This window comes from Pollicipes pollicipes, unplaced genomic scaffold, assembly GCF_011947565.3.
Source record: "Pollicipes pollicipes isolate AB1234 unplaced genomic scaffold, Ppol_2.1 Scaffold_6686;HRSCAF=7923_pilon_pilon_pilon, whole genome shotgun sequence".
NCBI lineage: Eukaryota > Metazoa > Arthropoda > Thecostraca > Pollicipedomorpha > Pollicipedidae > Pollicipes > Pollicipes pollicipes.
The window spans coordinates 1083803-1101223 of NW_023596921.1; the positions used below are offsets into that span (position 1 = coordinate 1083803).

Below are 17421 nucleotides of genomic sequence, written 5' to 3' on the forward strand. Positions count from 1 at the left end.
ATGGGCATCCGGCATGGAAACCTCCGCCGCCTACCGTGCATGGTTTCCATGCCAGAGTCAGCGATGGGGAATGCCTGTTGATACTGGACCTGGTAGGCGAGGCGACGTACTGACATGGTCCCCAGCTAAACCAGGTCATGTGTCTGTTAGATCTGTACAATCACAAAGCCTTGCGGGGTGTGCCACAAGCTGACGCTACCGTGTATATATATGTATATATATATATATATATATATATATATATATATATATATATATATATATATACATATATATATATATATCTCTCTCTCTCTCTCTATCTCTCTCTCTCTCTCTCTCTCTCTCTCTCTCTCCTCTCTCTCTCTCTCTCTCTCTCTCTCTCTCTCTCTCTCATCTCTCTCTCTCTCTCTCTCTCTTGTCCGTCCCGGTGGCTCATTTGGTTAGAGCGCCTGCCTTCCGATGCATCCACCCGTGGCAGGGTGGGTTCGAGTCGCTTCAGGGCGCTCGCTATTTGTTCTTGGCAGGTATGGCCTGCGGTCGGTGGCAGCGGTCGCGATAAAGGTCAGTTGACGTCAGAGTGCAGGACGGACCGTGCCGAGCATTGTGGCACGTTAAGCTATCGCCACTAAATTCTGCCGTTGTCTGGAATTGCACAATCGGATGGTGGGGTCAGGGCTCACACAACAAGCACTACCTAGCGTGAGCGCTGATCCCAAAAATCCATCCATTCAAAGGGTTCGGATCAAACTTTAAAAAAATATAGGTAAAGGAGATTTAATGTTCGAGCTTTCACGTCAATGACCGTGCAGTTGTCACAGAAGATAAGAAAGAACAACGCAGATGAAGGTGGCACACTATACAAGGGTTGTTCATCTCCGTGACAATAAAGTAACGTACCGGTACTGTAACCTGGGGTTCTCTGCGTGCTGACTCCATGCCCTCCGTCTACCCGCGGTCTGGTCGTGTCTTGTGGTTCGATTCAACGGCAATCGCGACATTTCCAAACGAGCGATGATTAAGCAACAACTTGGCCTGGCTGTTGAACAATGGACACGGCTGGCTGCCGCCCGGAGCTCGCTCGTCGTTCATAAACAGCCGATGTGCCTCGCCCCTTCTGGCCTGAGAGAAAATGAGCTAGCAGATCTGAGCTGCGGCCTTGAGATGAGCATCTCATGCCACATCTTTCCCCTTCGCTGCATCCATAATCTCGAGGAGCCAGATGTCAGCAGTGCACAGCTGGTCCCAGTCCAGCCATGACTGCTCTGCCTTCCTTTCTCTAAGCCCACGGCCGTAAATGTCTGCCCAGCACACCTAAGCCATCTAAACAGGGTTATTAACGGCATCTTGGCGCAGTTATCTTCCGGAATCCCAGCACGGCTGTCTCCTGTCCTCCCAACCGGTTCTCCGAGCGCAGCTGTCTCTTCAGGCAGGCGCGGTGGTCTCTCTCCCAGCACGGATGTTTCCCGTGCTACGGACGGGTCTGTTTCCCCCCCCCCCCCACCCAACCCCCTACCCCCGTCCCCGAGCGCGACTGTCTTCCCCCACCCCCAACCCCAACCCCGTCCCCGAGTGGGGCTGTCTCCCCTCCCATCTACCGGTTTGTCTCCCCTCCCATCCAACGGGCTGTCTCCCCTCCCCCCCCCCTTCGAGCACGGCTGTCTCCGGCCCAGCTCGGCCATCTCATGTCCGAGCGCCGTCGTCCCCCAGTCTTGTCCTCAAAAGCGGCTATCTGCTGCCCTGCAGCGCGGCCGTCCCCACTCTTTGGGTGCAACAGGTGCGTTGGCTCGGACGGCGGCGATGCCACGATACGCTGGCGGGCGTGCGTGCGGCGACCGGCCGGCGCCCGGCCGGCGCCGGCGGCGCTGCTGGCACCAGAGCGGCGCCACAGCGGCGCCGCCTGTGCGTGAGCGTCGGCGTCGCTCCGCCGGCTGCGCCGCCGGCCGGTGCAACGGACATTCTCCTCCCCCTCGTTCCCCCCCCGCGCGGAGGTCAGCTGAGAGGAGCGACCGTGTTTATGGGACAGGGTGCAAGCGCGAGCAGCTCAGTCGAAACCAGTGCTGCAACGGCAGGCGAAGGTTAGTCAGACGTGACGTCGATCCCTGTCCCATCCCCAGCACAACGACAGGCGAAGGCGAGTATACGTCGGCCCCTGTCCCATCCCCAGCACAACGACAGGCGAAGGCGAGTATACGTCGGCCCCTGTCCCATCCCCAGCACAACGACAGGCGAAGGCGAGTATACGTCGGCCCCTGTCCCATCCCCAGCACGACAGGCGAAGGCGAGTATACGTCGGCCCCTGTCCCATCCCCAGCACAACGACAGGCGAAGGCGAGTATACGTCGGCCCCTGTCCCAACGTTGGTCTCTGCCCCATTCCCAGCACGGGGCTGAGCACACCAGTGACTATCAGAAAAAACACGTCCCCTTCACATGGATTGAACGTTACAGACGGATTACATAAGGATCACCGACGTGGAGGTAATTTGTTTAATAACAAGCCGTCCAGGTCTCATTCAGCAGCAGGCACAGGCAGGTCGCCAGCTAACAAATGGCGTGTCTCACCGTGCGCCGCTAGACCAGCCTCGCCTGCACCCGTGTTGTCACCCCGCTGCGACTGGGTGATGAAGCGTTGGAAGACGGGTGATTCTGTAGGAGACCGGGTGAGGTCAAGGTGATATGAGAAAGAAATGTACACTTGCAATGAGTACACCACCTGACTGCAGTGATGACAATTATGATATCATCTGATCTCGAACGTCAGCCCGGTTATGGATTGCGAACTATGTATGTGAGGGACTGAAAATGTCTGCAAACCCATGACCGACTGCCATCGCCGCGAGAGGCGATTAAGGTGCCTAGGTCACGGGGTCACAGAAGCGCTTCTGGCGGGATGGATCAAAGTTATATCCCAGTGAGGAAGATGCGGGCACGTTTGCGTCGGCTGTGCACCAGATAGTTTTCTATGAAAACAAGGCACCTTTTTCACGGTCGACGTCCCAGTTTGCCACCCACCGGAAAACAAGCTAAGGCCCACAGCTAAGGTCCACACTGCCCGTATCGTGCCGTTCAACAATGCGGGTTTAAAGGTCACGCGCTCTCCTACGCGCACGGCGGCGGCATGAGAGCGCGCGCGTGCCACCACCCGGCTGTCAGAGGACGGACCCACTAATGACCCAGACCGGCGGGGCGCCGGCGCGCGCGCGCCCTTGCGATCAGCTGAGCCCGCGCGCCGCCCGGCCGGCGCCGCGCGGGCCTCGCATTCCTGGCGTGGTTGTCAAGGCTGGACGGCGCCCGGGCCGTCTGGCGGCCGCCAGGCCGGGCGCGCCCGTTACGACACGCGCGCCCGCGCCCGCGCCCGCGCCCGGGCCGCGCGCGCGCCCGCGCCCGCGCCGCGCCCGCGCCCGGCCGCCGCGGCCGACGCCCGCTGGGACACGTGATTTACTGCATCGGCGGCAATCGGGCGACAAACCGCAATCTGTGTCGCGTGAGTTGCGACGCTGGCGGCGCGGCCTTCTGGGTCAGCGCCGTGTCGACACTGGTCGGTCGTGACATCCTGAGACGCTGGACCAGGTGTCACTCGCGCTCGACCCGCCCACGGCTGCTGCTCCTGATGCCCACTGGCGGCGGCAGATGGCTGGACGTTGTCTAGTACAAAGACGCTTTGACCTGCCAGGGTTTACAGTGAACTGCTTTGGCAGCGGGTTGAGAGATTCGAGCAAACCCGAGTCAATGGTGCTTGGCATTTTCCGAAGTGAAATTGCTTGTCCGTATTTCGTACCCCGTCGGATAAACCAATAGCGAGATGCACACCGATGCTAGGCATTTTAGCTGCATTTTCGCTCAATTTCCGTGGTATTAGCGCGACGGGCACTGGGTCGAGGTTTAGCAAAAGATCGGAACGCAGTTCGAGTAAGTGGCGCCGGCTTCACACCCCCGGCCTGTTGTGAGCCGCACTACCCCGTACATCACGGAGCCACGCCGTTTGGTGTCATTAATCAGAGGGCAACTTCCCACCAAACCACCTGACGTCCGGAGGCGGACGAGGCGGCACGCGCCCGCCAGTGGCGCGGCCTCTGGCGGCAGCCGCGCGACTCCGAGAGGCCTGCTGCGCCGGCGGCAGGAGAGGGCTGGCAGACGGTCTGCGGGACACTGAGACGGACGGCAAGCGGGAAGTGGAGGGAGGTCGCCCGCGCCGTGTTGGCGTCACAGCCTCCGTCGGTGCCGCCCAGCTCGGGCGGAACTCGGCGCGGCGGGCCGACGGAGAAGCCTCCTGCTCGCCTTGGCCGCTGGGCGCCCGCCCTCCCACCTCCGGCGAGGCCCGGGCCTGCACGCTCGCCCCCCCCCCCCCATCCCCGGCGCCCGCCTTCCCACCTCCGGCGAGACCCGGGCCTGCACACCCGCCCTCCCACCCCCGGCGAGGCCCGAGCCTGTACACCCGCCCTCCCACCCCCGGCGAGACCCGGACCTGCACACCCGCCCTCCCACCCCCGGCGAGGCCCGGGCCTGCACACCCGCCCTCCCACCCCCGACGAGGGCCGGGCCTGCACGACCGACAGCCAGACGCCCCCGAGATCGCTCGTGTCTCACCAGCACCACCTGACATATACGCCGGCACCCGCCAGTTGATGAGATGGATCGGGGGTTAGCTCTCGTTCAGGAGGTTAGGGCCGATTGTGGCGCTATTTTCTGTGAGGCGGTGCTAGCCCAAGCTGTAGCCTGATCGCAATGATGGGTTTTGGGTTTAGAAGTTTCAGGCTTCAACATTATTGTATCGTTCGCAACTTTTCTGCTGCATGCGACTGCCAAGGACCTGCGTTCGAGGAGCGCCAGTTTTCACAACGTGGCCACGAGCACGGCAGTTCGATCATCGCAATGCGCGGAATAGTTCTCCTTTTGATAAAGTTCGGGACTAACACCAAACTTCTGTATTTTTTTATTACCACATGTGCCAACCCCATACCTATGACCATTATTATCAGTCATTATTGGCGTATTAGGGAGCATTGTTTGCAGAGTTCACTGTGCACCCAAACCTCCCATCTAAAGAACCGTCGATAACATCACTAAATTTGGCACAGCACCCTCGTCGGCTGCCTGCACTCCACCATCATGGGAAGGATTGACGGGGCCGGTTGTTGTCGGGTTCAGGGCGTGTTGCTTCACCTCGTGCCCGTGACTGCAGGACGGCGAGGCTCCGCCAGCGGACCGTGACGCCGGCGGTATCGCAATCCGGCGCCACCGCCAGCTGTCGTCCCGCGCCGCCCACCCCGTCACGGAGGCGGGCCGCCGTCTCGCTGGCTCGCCGTCCCGCTGTCTCGCTGGGTTCGTCCTCCGCTGTCCAGGACAAAAGGCATCCTTTGTTCGGTTCAAAAGGCGGGAGTCTTGCTAATGGCGGCTCCTGCACCACTGCTCTGTCGATACCCGCGTTCAACATGTTCCTCTGTCCTCGCCCCCCCCCCCCCTCGTTCCTCCGTGCTGACTGTCTTCGCCGTGCACGGCTCGACAGCCTGATCCGAAAGAAAGCTGAAAAGCTGGCAGACGCCAACTAAATTATTCGATCCCAGTAAGGTGGCAAATAAGTAGCTGAATTAAATTAGATCACTTTATTGACGCCCGAATGGGTGGTGGGCCTATTGCTCAATCACCACTGTTGCCCCGGTTTATGTTGAGCTTGTGGCATGACTGAAACGTACAGGGACTGACAAAGTGGTTAGCTTGAACTCTTGAAGCACATTTACACACATTTTCCAAATTTACCAACGTCAATATTATCCGTTTGTTCCGCCATCAGTATGACGCACATTGGCCACACCTTCCAACCTCGACTTCTGTCCGCATCTTCGGCCGCGTTGCCGTCTTCCACGCCGGTGTCCGTGTCAGTCCGTCTCCTCGCATCCCTCCCCCCCCCCCGCCCTCACCCTCCCGCCCAGGCGGCCAGCACGAGCCGTCGCTCCAGGTTAGCTGTCAGCGACGAGGCGCCGCCTGCCGGGCACTAGCCTCCCCCGGCGCCGTTGTGAAACCGCCGCCCGCCGCGGAGCCCGCGCTCCACGGAGCCCGAGGAGCCGGACAGCATCGGGCCGTCGGCGCGTCCATTCGGGGGGGGGGGGGCGCTCGAGCGTTACAAGAGGGTGCTCGTCACGCCTGAGAGCGACACGCTGGGCTGTCCGCCGCCGCTGGTCAGCCGGCGATCGGCGCACGCGGAGCCAGCGCCGGCGGCGGCGGCGTGTCGCCACATCGCGGTTTCGACAATGCCTCCCCACGTGCTATGTGTTTGTGTGAAGGGGGGGGGGAGGGGGCGGGAAACTTGGTTAGGCGTGGCGTGCCCGCCCGCTGCGCTGCGAAATACACGCAGAGGCGTGTCCAACACAGATATTCAAGGTAGAAGACCCGGAGCGCTGCTTACTGTCAAGGTCATCGGACATACGCGGTCACTGCCAGCGCGATGAACTGTCAAGGACGCCTGCTTACGCGTACTCTATAGACAAAAATATGTTTCATTATGTTCATTTGCTCTGTGGAGCGGAGTCTGGTCCAGGTGTCCGCAAGCCCCCGGTTCCGATGGGAAATAACACCGGCCACGGCCGTGCTCTTGCATGATCTACAGGTGCCTGCTGAGACACAGCCCTCCGCAACGGAGCGTGGCCTCGTCGGCTAACTGGCGTCCGTGCCGACAGATCTTCTACTGGACGCACCTGCTCAGCATCCCCACCTGGGTACTGCTCATCCTGCACTCGCCCAACTTCTGGAAGTGGTTCCTGCTGCCGGGCGCGCTGTTCGCGCTCGAGGTGGCCTGCCGGATCAGCCGGGTGTGCAGTGACCGCGGTCGGTCCACCGTCACCTCCGCCACACTGCTGCCCAGCGAGGTGAGCCGCCGCCGCCGGTCACAACCGGGCCACAGCCGGGCCACGGCACATACTGAGACTGGGGGGGGGGGGGGGGCGCCAGGTCAAACGACCGACGTTTCACGGGAGCCACACGTGCATATATGCACCAGAATAGATATGTTAACTGAAAATGGCAGCAACGTGGTGCCAGTGGCATCGCTCCTGACATTCCATGGCCAGCTTACCGAAGGGCAACACGAGGAAAGTGCAGATCGGTAAGGCACTCATGAGCATTGCAACCGATTTGAGCAGCCCCGCAGCGGCACGATATGCACACGGCAATGAATACAAATGTCATGCTTTGGGACCGGAAGACGTCCGTGGGGAGGCCGGCAGTCACTGTCCCTGGGCAGCATCTGGGACAGGAGCTCGGAACACCCCAACCCGCCAGCTGCTGTCGAAGGATAAGCCAGGCCGACGGGCGCGGAGGCCGCTGAGCTGGCGCTGCGCCGCCGCCCCCCTCGCGCACGCCGGTCCACGTCCCCGCGGACGTGGACCGGCCCTGGGCGCCGCGCCGGCGGGTGACACCGACGGTCATGGCGCGAGCCGGGCTCGGCGTGACCGGGCGCCTCCCCGGCGTGACCCCCGCCCCGCCCCTCCGCCATCTGGGTCGTGCTGTCGTGGCCGCGCGCACCCGCTGCCGCCGGGATAATGGATCCGTCGCGCCGCTGGCCAGGCTCGTAATCACCGCCCGTTACGCCACGGCGCGCTGGGTCAAGCGGCGCGCAACGCGATTTTGGCGGGCGCTGATTGGTCGGCCGCTGATTGGAGCGGCGCTTATTGGGCCGCGCTTAGATCGGTTTCGTCAGCTGACACTCGGGGTGGAGGCGAGCAGGCTCCGGTCCTCCAACGAGACACAGCTCGCTCTCCAGGGGAAATCGTGCCAACCCGCGGGCCGGCTCAGTGCCGGCGCGTCGCGTCGAGCGTGCGTGCTGCTGGGCGCTCCGAGAAGGCGAGAGTCAACATAACAGACCACAGTGCGCTGCCCGGCGACTGGGAGCGCCGCGGCGAAACGCTTCCTGGTCTCCGCCGGCGGTCTCACTTTCCTAAGCGGGGTAGTCATGCGCCCTGCACTCGGCGGGCTTTCACGCGGCTTGAAGGCGCACGATAGCGCTGCTCCTGAGCGGGGCGCCGGAGGACGCGGCGCCCTGTCACGACCTGGGCGTGCTCCGGGTGACCGGAGGGCGTGGCGCCCTGTCACGACCTGGGCGTCCTCCGGGCAGCGCCCGTCCTGTACGGGGCGCCGGGCCAGGCGGCCGGATGGCGCAGCGCCCTGTCACGACCCGGGCGTCCTCCGGGCGGCCGGAGGGCGCGGTGCTCTGTCACGACCTGAGCGTCTCCTGGGCGGCTGGAGGGCGCGGCGCCCTGTCACGACACGGGCGTCTTACGGGCGGCGCCCGTCTGTACGGGGCGCCGGGCCGGGCGGCCGGAGGGCGCAGCGCCCTGTCACGACCTGGGCGTGCTTCGAGGCCGCGGATCGGACCGGGGCGTGCAGTGACGACTGCGGGCGCGTGGCCTGACTGGCCGGTTATTGCGCCGCTGGGTCGGGGTCGGGCCGGCCCTCAGCGCACACGGCGGCTCGAGGCTGCCCTGACCAGCCACTCTGACTCGGCCGAACTAGATTGGGGAGGATGACTGACGCAAAACAGAGGCCTATGACAAGTGGCCTCGTTTGACGCAATCATGTGCTATGACCACGCCGTCGGTCATTGTATAGTCACGCTTGATGACTCTGTGACGGCACGCTCGTTCTTGACCTGGTGTCACCACACGCGCAGTTCGGCAGCGGCAGAACTCGGCAGGTTACTTGGTGTAATGCACACTTGAATCCAGATTAGGGTGCATTCATTGAAGACGATAAACCGAGACACAAAGCTTCAGAATCATTACTATTTAGGGTACCAGAACCGGTTGAAAATGTGAGGGTTTTTAGCACGGCACCTCAGCTTTACTTACAAGCCCGTTGAAATGTCTTCCTTGCTATATTACGTTCAACCGCGCTCAAAATGACACCCTTGCGCTCGATGTGCGTTGCGCCTGGTGTTCCGTCTTTCACGGAGCATGGCATGACACCGGCCGTGCGTGCCCCCCAACCTGGTGTGTGCTCCCCGCCCTTGTGTCTTCACCCCCGACCCTGCTTGTGCTCCCCCGACCTAGTGTTTGCACCCCCGATCTTGTTTGTGCTCCCCCAGCCGGGTGTATGGTCCCCCGACCTGGTGTGTGCTTCCCCGCCTTTGCGCGTGCTCCTCCGGCCCGGTGTGTGCCCCCCCCCCCCTCCGACCCGGTGTGTGCTCCCCCGACCTTGTGTGCGCCTGCCACAGGTGGTGCGTCTGACCGTGTCACGACCGCCCGGCTTCCTGTTCCACCCGGGCGACTTCTGCTACGTGAACATCCCGGCGGTGGCCAAGTACGAGTGGCACCCGTTCACCATCAGCAGCTCGCCGGAGAATAACGGTACGTCGAGCGGTCAGGCGGCCTGGGCCTGGCACCAGTGGTCTGCGACCAGGGGCACAGCCAGAGCCCTGGCGGTCTGAGGCCTGGCATCGGTGGTCTGGGACCGGGGGTGCAGCCAGAGCGCTGGCAGTCTGGGGCCCGGCACCGGTGGCCTGGGACCAGGGGCGCAGCCAGAGCCCTGGCGGCCTGGGTCCGGCACCGGTGGCCTGGGACCGGGGGTGCAGCCAGAGCCCTGACAGTCTGGGGTCCGGCACCGGTGGTCTGGGACCAAGGGCGCAGCCAGAGCCCTGGCGGCCTGGGTCCGGCACCGGTGGCCTGGGACCAGGGGCGCAGCCAGAGCCCTGACAGTCTGGGGCCCGGCACCGGTGGTCTGGGACCAGGGGCGCAGCCAGAGCCCTGGCGGTCTGGGGTCCGGCACCGGTGGCCTGGGACCAGGGGCGCAGCCAGAGCCCTGTTTGGCTCCGTGTTGAAGTCCTATATAATATGGGCAGGGAACCCTAATAAGAGAGCTCTAAAAGCACTTTGCCTGATAGTTCAGGTCACGACACTACGGGTGAGGGCTGGGCCCGAGTCAAAGCGGGCCCATTAATGTTTAGCTCCGAGGGGCTCCGAGGGCCCCTCTTCCGACCATTGCAAACACAGCTCTGGCGATTCGGGTCACTTGCCGACACAGGTCCCATGGTAGGCACTGTGTGCCACTGACCGACACCCTCATGGCTTCAGTGACCCCAACTAATGCAGATCGCGGGCCCGGACTTCCTTGTCCTCGGGAAATGGGCCCGCAGGGCTCAGACCGATACGTTGCCGACTGTTCGGTGTCGGTGGTTTTTGGCCCAAATAGGGGTCCGTACTGTTCCATGGGTCCCCAATCGAATCGCGAGGCCCTCTGACTGTCATTTGAGGTCACGGTCTTAGGGGCGGGGCGTCCTTAGCGAGACTTACGCCAGTTCTTCGGGCCCTTCAGCCTTCCAATTGGGCCCTTGACTTCTGGTTCCGAGGGGCTATTCAGCCTCCTCGGACTTCCTCAAAAGCCCGTAACAGACTCGGGGCCACCAGCCGACACGTGACTCCGGGGAGGCACCGTGGTCTTCTGACCGATACAGGGGCTCCAGCCATTGTTTCGGGGCCCAGACCAATGCAAATCGTGGTCCCGGCCTTGCTCCTGCTTCGGAACTGGGCTCCCAGGGTTCAGACTGACAGCGAATCAACTGTTCGATATTCGTGGTCTCTGGGCGACCGAAACACCCGCATTGAGTCAGAGGGTACTCACACGGTGCAGAGGGACATCTGGCTGATATTTCAGGTCACGAAACTATGTGCCCTGATTCTTCGTGACCAACAGTCAGCCCTTTGGGCCCTCATGTCCTTCAACCAGGCCCTTGATCTTCGGTTCCATTAGGCCACCCGGGCCCTTCTTCGGGCCTCATCGAACCCTGCCCTTGGTCGGCTCGGGACCCTTTGTAAACACAGGAACCCTGTTAAGCGCCGTGGGTCCCTGCCAGACGCTGGGGCCCCAAACCAGTGCAAATCGCTGATTTCGGCTTTGTCCCTGCTGGGAGATGAGCTCTTTGGTGCACACTGACACGGGGCCGACTGTGCGCGACTAGTGGTGTCTGACTGTGCGCGACTGGTGGTGTCTGACTGTGCGCGACTGGTGGTGTCTGACTAACATATAGGCCCTTAGGGACTTAGGGGACTCCAGTCAGCGCGCAGAGCCCTCTGGCTAGCATTGGGTGTCAGGCCCTGCGGGCTAGGGTCCCTGAATGCGATCTCCGGCCGGCCCTTCGGGCTCTCAAATCGGACCCTTAATTGTAAGTCACTTTAATTGTAGGACCCTTAATTGTAAAAAGGGCGCGAAGGGCCCCTCTGAACCCAGGGGTGGTACGCGTACCCCTCCCCCTCCCGTGCCTGAGCCACTGTCTGGGACCTGCGGTCGCCCCGGGCCGCCGCCGCACCGGTCGCCGGTCCCACGGCAACCGTCGAGGCAATCGTGCTCTTGGAGTAGGGAGGGTGTTACGCTTCCCGACATATGCGCGTGCTGTATCATGCTATGTCAATGTTTCACTCGTACTTGAATGTGTCAAGGATGACAAGGAAGAAGGTTGGGGAAAATAGGGGAAGGAAAAAACAAAACACCAACTGTACCATGCATAGAAATTAGGAATCACGAGTGATGGTTTTCCGAAAGGAATGCCTTGTTGGCACCTGTTCACCATATCAAACCGACGACTGACCTGACTACATTGGCGTACTCCTAGTTGCATAACGTCATACACAGCAGTATACGAAGAGTTCGTTCTTACTTCATGCAACTGCATACTCGAAAAGTGTATGCTCAGATGCACATGACTGCGTACCTCACCTTGCAAAGGGTACTCGTAACCTCGCCGTCACCGACACGTGCCTCCCCTTCAAACGCATGCAACCACTCCACCTGTTCAAAGTCTGGACTGCTTCACTGGAGGGTTGCAGCCGTCTGCTGCGGCAGAGGGCGCAGGGGAGGTAGGTTCGGCTCATAACGTTCACCATTGCGCTCGGCCGGCGTCATTGCAGACCAGATCACCTTCCACATCCGCGCCGTCGGCGAATGGACGCGCAGCCTGCACGACAAGGTGCTGGAGGCCTGCCTCAAGTCCTTCCTCTACGACCAGTTTGTGCTGATGAAGGCCACGGCCACTACGATGGCGGTGCCGGCCGAGCCGCCGCCGGCCACCGTCGAGGAGGTGGCGCCACCGTCGGCGGCGACGGCGCCACAGCGGCGCTCGGGCGCCACCGCCGTGCTGCCGGCGCACCTGCGGCGGCTTGAGTGGCTGCGCCGCGGCCGCGCCAATTCTACCAGCTCCACGAAGGGCATGGTCTCGCGCGACGACAGCGAGGTCGACGAGGTGACGAGAGGCGGCCGCGACAACGCCGGCTTCCAGGCCGAGGAGGAGGCCGAGGAGGCCGGCGCCGCCGGGCTGCGGCCGCCGGCCGAGCGGGCTGAGCCCGGCGAGCCCGGTCGAGACGACTCGAGTCGAGACAACTCGAACCGGGACGGGTGCGCCGGCTGCGACGCGGCGCCGGCGAGCGGGCGGACGGACGGGATGGAGGGCGCGGCGGAAGCGCCGGCGGAAACCCCGACGCTATTGGCGCGCCGTGGCGCCAACAAAGCCAGCACGGTCCGGCGCAGGCAGGAGAAGAGTCTACAGCACGGCTCGGTAGACAACATTAGCTGGAAGGTGAGAGCATGGATGAGTGCGCAGCGGACTCCCAACATTCCACACAGTGATGCGTCATGAGTCTTTACCGGCGTTTCCACACACCGGCAGCGTTTTTCCTTCCTCGAACCCGAACAACCAACCACCCGGGTCCCACACAGGCCCCGATACATTGGCGAATATAGCGCTGGTCAGTGTTCTTTTTCTTTTTTGGAATTGAAGAACACTGCCAAAATCGATAGACAAAATGGTCTTACTTAGAATTAAGTGTGATGCACGACAACCGACTTGTTTGCCTGTATCGTCCCACTTATTTTGAACTAGACTCGCTGACTGTAACAGGAAGGCATCATGGTCCACTCTTCAAATATACCCTTAACACTGCCATGCCAACGGCCTCATTGCCTATGTGAAATACTGTAGCTTGGAGACCTCGGTGCCAGATTTGGCACGAGTTTGGCAAAGTCAGAGACAGAGGACGGCGTCATATCCAGCTTGGATGTGAGGGAACTTCGCGAAATAACTGGCGCCCAATCCCCTTCAGATAATTCTGGACGGGCCCTATGGTGCTCCATCTACCAGCATCTTCCACGCGCAGCACGCCGTCCTAGTCGGTGGTGGCATCGGCGTAACGCCCTTCGCTTCCGTCCTCCACTGCATTGTGGACCGGTGAGTCATGAGTCCCCTGTGCACTAGAGACCGGTGAGCTGTGAGTCATCCACTGCATTGTGGATCGGTGAGTCATGAGTCCCATCTGAACTACAGACCGGTGAGCTATGAGCCCTTCACTGCATTGCGGGTCGGTGAGCCATGAATCCCCTCTGCACTACGGACCGGTGAGTTATGAGCTCTCCACTGCATTGTGGACCGGTGAGTTATGAGTCCCCTTCTGCACTGCGGATCGGTGAGCTATGAGCCCTTCACTGCCTTGTGGATAGGCGAGTTATGAGTCCCCCACTGCACTGTGGTACTGGTGGGTTGTGAGTCCTCCACTGCATTGAGGACCGGCTGAGCTCCCCACTGCATTGTGGACGGATGATTTATGAGTCCCCCTCTGCATTGCCGACCAGTGAGTTATGAGTCATCCACCGCATTGTGGGCCGGCGAGTTACGAGTCCTTCACGGCAGTGTCGCCAGGAGAACATTCGAGAGGGCACCGAATGTATCCGCTCCCCCCCCCTCAAATTTTTACCCATGTTTATCGTTTGCCTGTGAATAATTGCTGACTGATAAATTGAAGCAGACGCGTAAAAAAACAAGAAGACAAAACACGCAATGTTATTATGAGTTATGCAAGGAATTATGCGCATCTGTGTCGTGCGAAATTTTATGTGACAAGGTTTTGGTTTTGTCGACCCCCCCCCCCCCCCCCAACTGCGCAATCCTGCACACGTCCCTTATCGTTGCCAGGGCGTTGGTTGTGTTTTTGAGCGTCTTGTGGACCGATGGATCACACTCTTCACTGCACTTTGGGCGGGTTGGTCATCCGCAGTATCGAGAACCGGTGGATTGCATCCTCCATTGCGATTTAGACCAGCGAGTTACGTGTCCCTTGCCACATTGTGCACAGGCGAGGCATGGGCCATCCGCTGTATGGTGGGCTGCTGAGCTGAGCATCGTTCGGTACGCTGTGGGCCAATGAGTGAAATCTCCCAGTGCATTGCGGACAGTTTAGTTGTGCGTATCCACTGAATTGTGCGTAGACAGGTTACCTGCATCACACCGCGGACCGTTGAGTTGTTTACTGTACTGCCAACCGGTTAGTACGTGTGCTTTGGTGTGTGCCTTACTGGTTAGTACAGCTCTTCACGGGTATGATTTTCTGCACCTTATCCACCCGCTACGCATGGGATATCCCCATACACACCCATGGTCACCTGCTACGATTTGGTATCAATTGTATACGCTCATCTATTTTCTCCCAGCGCTTTAGCCGTAAATTATGGAATGGTTTCAGGAAAGTTTTCGAAAAGCGTAGTGTTACACTTCCCCGTTGTTAGTTGCAAGAGAAGAGTGACTGTAGTCAACTATGAATAAAATAAGCGCAAGCACTAGTAAAGTGCAGCATTCTTGCATTATCCCCTGACGCTACGTAAACGTCTTGTCCATACCTACCCGTAATTTTCCCAACATCTGTGCCCAATGAAGGTCGTTACCCATTCCACGTGGCCATTCATGGGTTTACCCAGTCCTGAAGTCCTCTCTGGTTGCCTACGTGTCCACATTGTGTACCAATGAGTTGCGCACTGTTCATCGTACTGGGGAACGATGAGTTGCGCACTGTTCACTGTATTGGGGAACGATGAGTTGCACACTGTTCGCTGTACTGCGGACCGGTTAGTCGCGCAGTGTTGGCTGTATTGTGGACCAGTGAGGTACGTACCATTTATTGCATTAGACACCACTAAGTTGTGGCTTCCAATGCGTTGTGTACCAATGATCAGTATTCTTCCGTGGTATTGACCGCTGTGTACCAATGATCTGTATTCTTCCGTGGTATTGACCGCTGTGTACCAATGATCTGTATTCTTCCGTGGTATTGACCGCGCGTCATGCGCGCTTCGCTGCATTGTAGCCCGGTGAGTTAAGTGACCTCCCTTTACTGTGGGCAGTAAGCTATTTGTTCGTCTCATCTGCATCGTGGACTGGTGGGCCACATCTCTTGACGTGCACTGCGCGCAGGTGAATCATCCATCTATTGCACTAAAGACTGATGGATTTCTCGTCCCCTGCTGTGACGTGAGGCCTGCGTGGCCAGTGACGTGAACTTTCTTATGAGTCGGTGAATTCTGATGAGTCATCCACTGTGTCCTTGCCTGGCACTTCGCCGTGTCTGGCGCTCCGGTCAGTACGCTAGGCAATCGCCACCTGTCGTCCCGCCCCTGGTGGGGCCAGGGTCAGTCAGCGCCCCAGAGTACCGCTACCCAGGGTCAGTCAGCGCCCCAGAGTACCGCTACCCAGGGTCAGTCAGCGCCCCAGAGTACCGCTACCCAGGGTCGGTCAGCGGCCCAGAGTACCGCTACCAGGGTCAGTCAGCGCCCCAGAGTACCGCTACCCAGGGTCGGTCAGCGCCCCAGAGTACCGCTACCCAGGGTCGGTCAGCGCCCCAGAGTACCGCTACCCAGGGTCGGTCAGCGCCCCAGAGTACCGCAGGGTCGGTCAGCGCCCCAGAGTACCGCTACCCAGGGTCAGTCAGCGCCCCAGAGTACCGCTACCCAGGGTCAGTCAGCGCCCCAGAGTACCGCTACCCAGGGTCGGTCAGCGCCCCAGAGTACCGCTACCCAGGGTCGGTCAGCGCCCCAGAGTACCGCTACCCAGGGTCAGTCAGCGCCCCAGAGTACCGCTACCCAGGGTCGGTCAGCGCCCCAGAGTACCGCTACCCAGGGTCAGTCAGCGCCCCAGAGTACCGCTACCCAGGGTCGGTCAGCGCCCCAGAGTACCGCTACCCAGGGTCGGTCAGCGCCCCAGAGTACCGCTACCCAGGGTCGGTCAGCGCCCCAGAGTACCGCTACCCAGGGTCAGTCAGCGCCCCAGAGTACCGCTACCCAGGGTCAGTCAGCGCCCCAGAGTACCGCTACCCAGGGTCGGTCAGCGCCCCAGAGTACCGCTACCCAGGGTCAGTCAGCGCCCCAGAGTACCGCTACCCAGGGTCGGTCAGCGCCCCAGAGTACCGCTACCCAGGGTCAGTCAGCGCCCCAGAGTACCGCTACCCAGGGTCGGTCAGCGCCCCAGAGTACCGCTACCCAGGGTCGGTCAGCGCCCCAGAGTACCGCTACCAGGGTCGGTCAGCGCCCCAGAGTACCGCTACCCAGGGTGGTCAGCGCCCCAGAGTACCGCTACCCAGGGTCGGTCAGCGCCCCAGAGTACCGCTACCCAGGGTCGGTCAGCGCCCCAGAGTACCGCTACCCAGGGTCGGTCAGCGCCCCAGAGTACCGCTACCCAGGGTCGGTCAGCGCCCCAGAGTACCGCTACCCAGGGTCGGTCAGCGCCCCAGAGTACCGCTACCCAGGGTCGGTCAGCGCCCCAGAGTACCGCTACCCAGGGTCGGTCAGCGTCCCAGAGTACCGCTACCCAGGGTCAGTCAGCGCCCCAGAGTACCGCTACCCAGGGTCAGTCAGCGCCCCAGAGTACCGCTACCCAGGGTCGGTCAGCGCCCCAGAGTACCGCTACCCAGGGTCGGTCAGCGCCCCAGAGTACCGCTACCCAGGGTCAGTCAGCGCCCCAGAGTACCGCTACCCAGGGTCAGTCAGCGCCCCAGAGTACCGCTACCCAGGGTCAGTCAGCGCCCCAGAGTACCGCTACCCAGGGTCGGTCAGCGCCCCAGAGTACCGCTACCCAGGGTCGGTCAGCGCCCCAGAGTACCGCTACCCAGGGTCAGTCAGCGCCCCAGAGTACCGCTACCCAGGGTCAGTCAGCGTCCCAGAGTACCGCTACCCAGGGTCGGTCAGCGGCCCAGAGTACCGCTGCAGGCTGCACCCGAGGGCCGATGGGGTGACGCTGACCATAATCGCCACCTGTCGTCCCGCCCCTGGTGGGGCCAGGGTCGGTCAGCGCCCCAGAGTATCGCTGCAGGCTGCACCCGAGGGCCGATGGGGTGACGCTGACCGGTCGTTGTTGCAGGTACAACGCGGCGCACCGGCCGTGTCCGCACTGTACCGTGCCCACCTGCCTCGAGATGCCCTCCACCATGCTCAAACTGAAAAAGGTAACTTCCTTTGGCCGCCGCCTCTTGAGATCAGTGACGGCTGTTATGAGGGGTGGGAGAGCATGGAGCCACGATGGGTAGGGATTGTTGGGAGTCGCGGGTATGCGGCGCCTGCCTTTGAGCTGTTGAAACAATATCACGGGAACATGAAACGTTTGTTATCAGCACCTGCTAAAGTCGTTAAATGTCCACGATCGTTT

The 17421-nt window shown here is 61.1% G+C and overlaps 1 protein-coding gene across 1 annotated transcript in view; it reads left to right on the forward strand.

Moving 5' to 3' along the window:
- Positions 1 to 17421, forward strand: part of LOC119108599 (NADPH oxidase 5) — a 39931-nt gene that overhangs the window by 20674 nt on the left and 1836 nt on the right. The window contains exons 5-9 of the mRNA XM_037232187.1: positions 6656 to 6844; positions 9187 to 9319; positions 11873 to 12537; positions 13061 to 13185; positions 17137 to 17221. Of these exons, the coding sequence (XP_037088082.1) occupies positions 6656 to 6844; positions 9187 to 9319; positions 11873 to 12537; positions 13061 to 13185; positions 17137 to 17221 (1197 nt within the window). The remainder of the gene's footprint in view (positions 1 to 6655; positions 6845 to 9186; positions 9320 to 11872; positions 12538 to 13060; positions 13186 to 17136; positions 17222 to 17421) is intronic.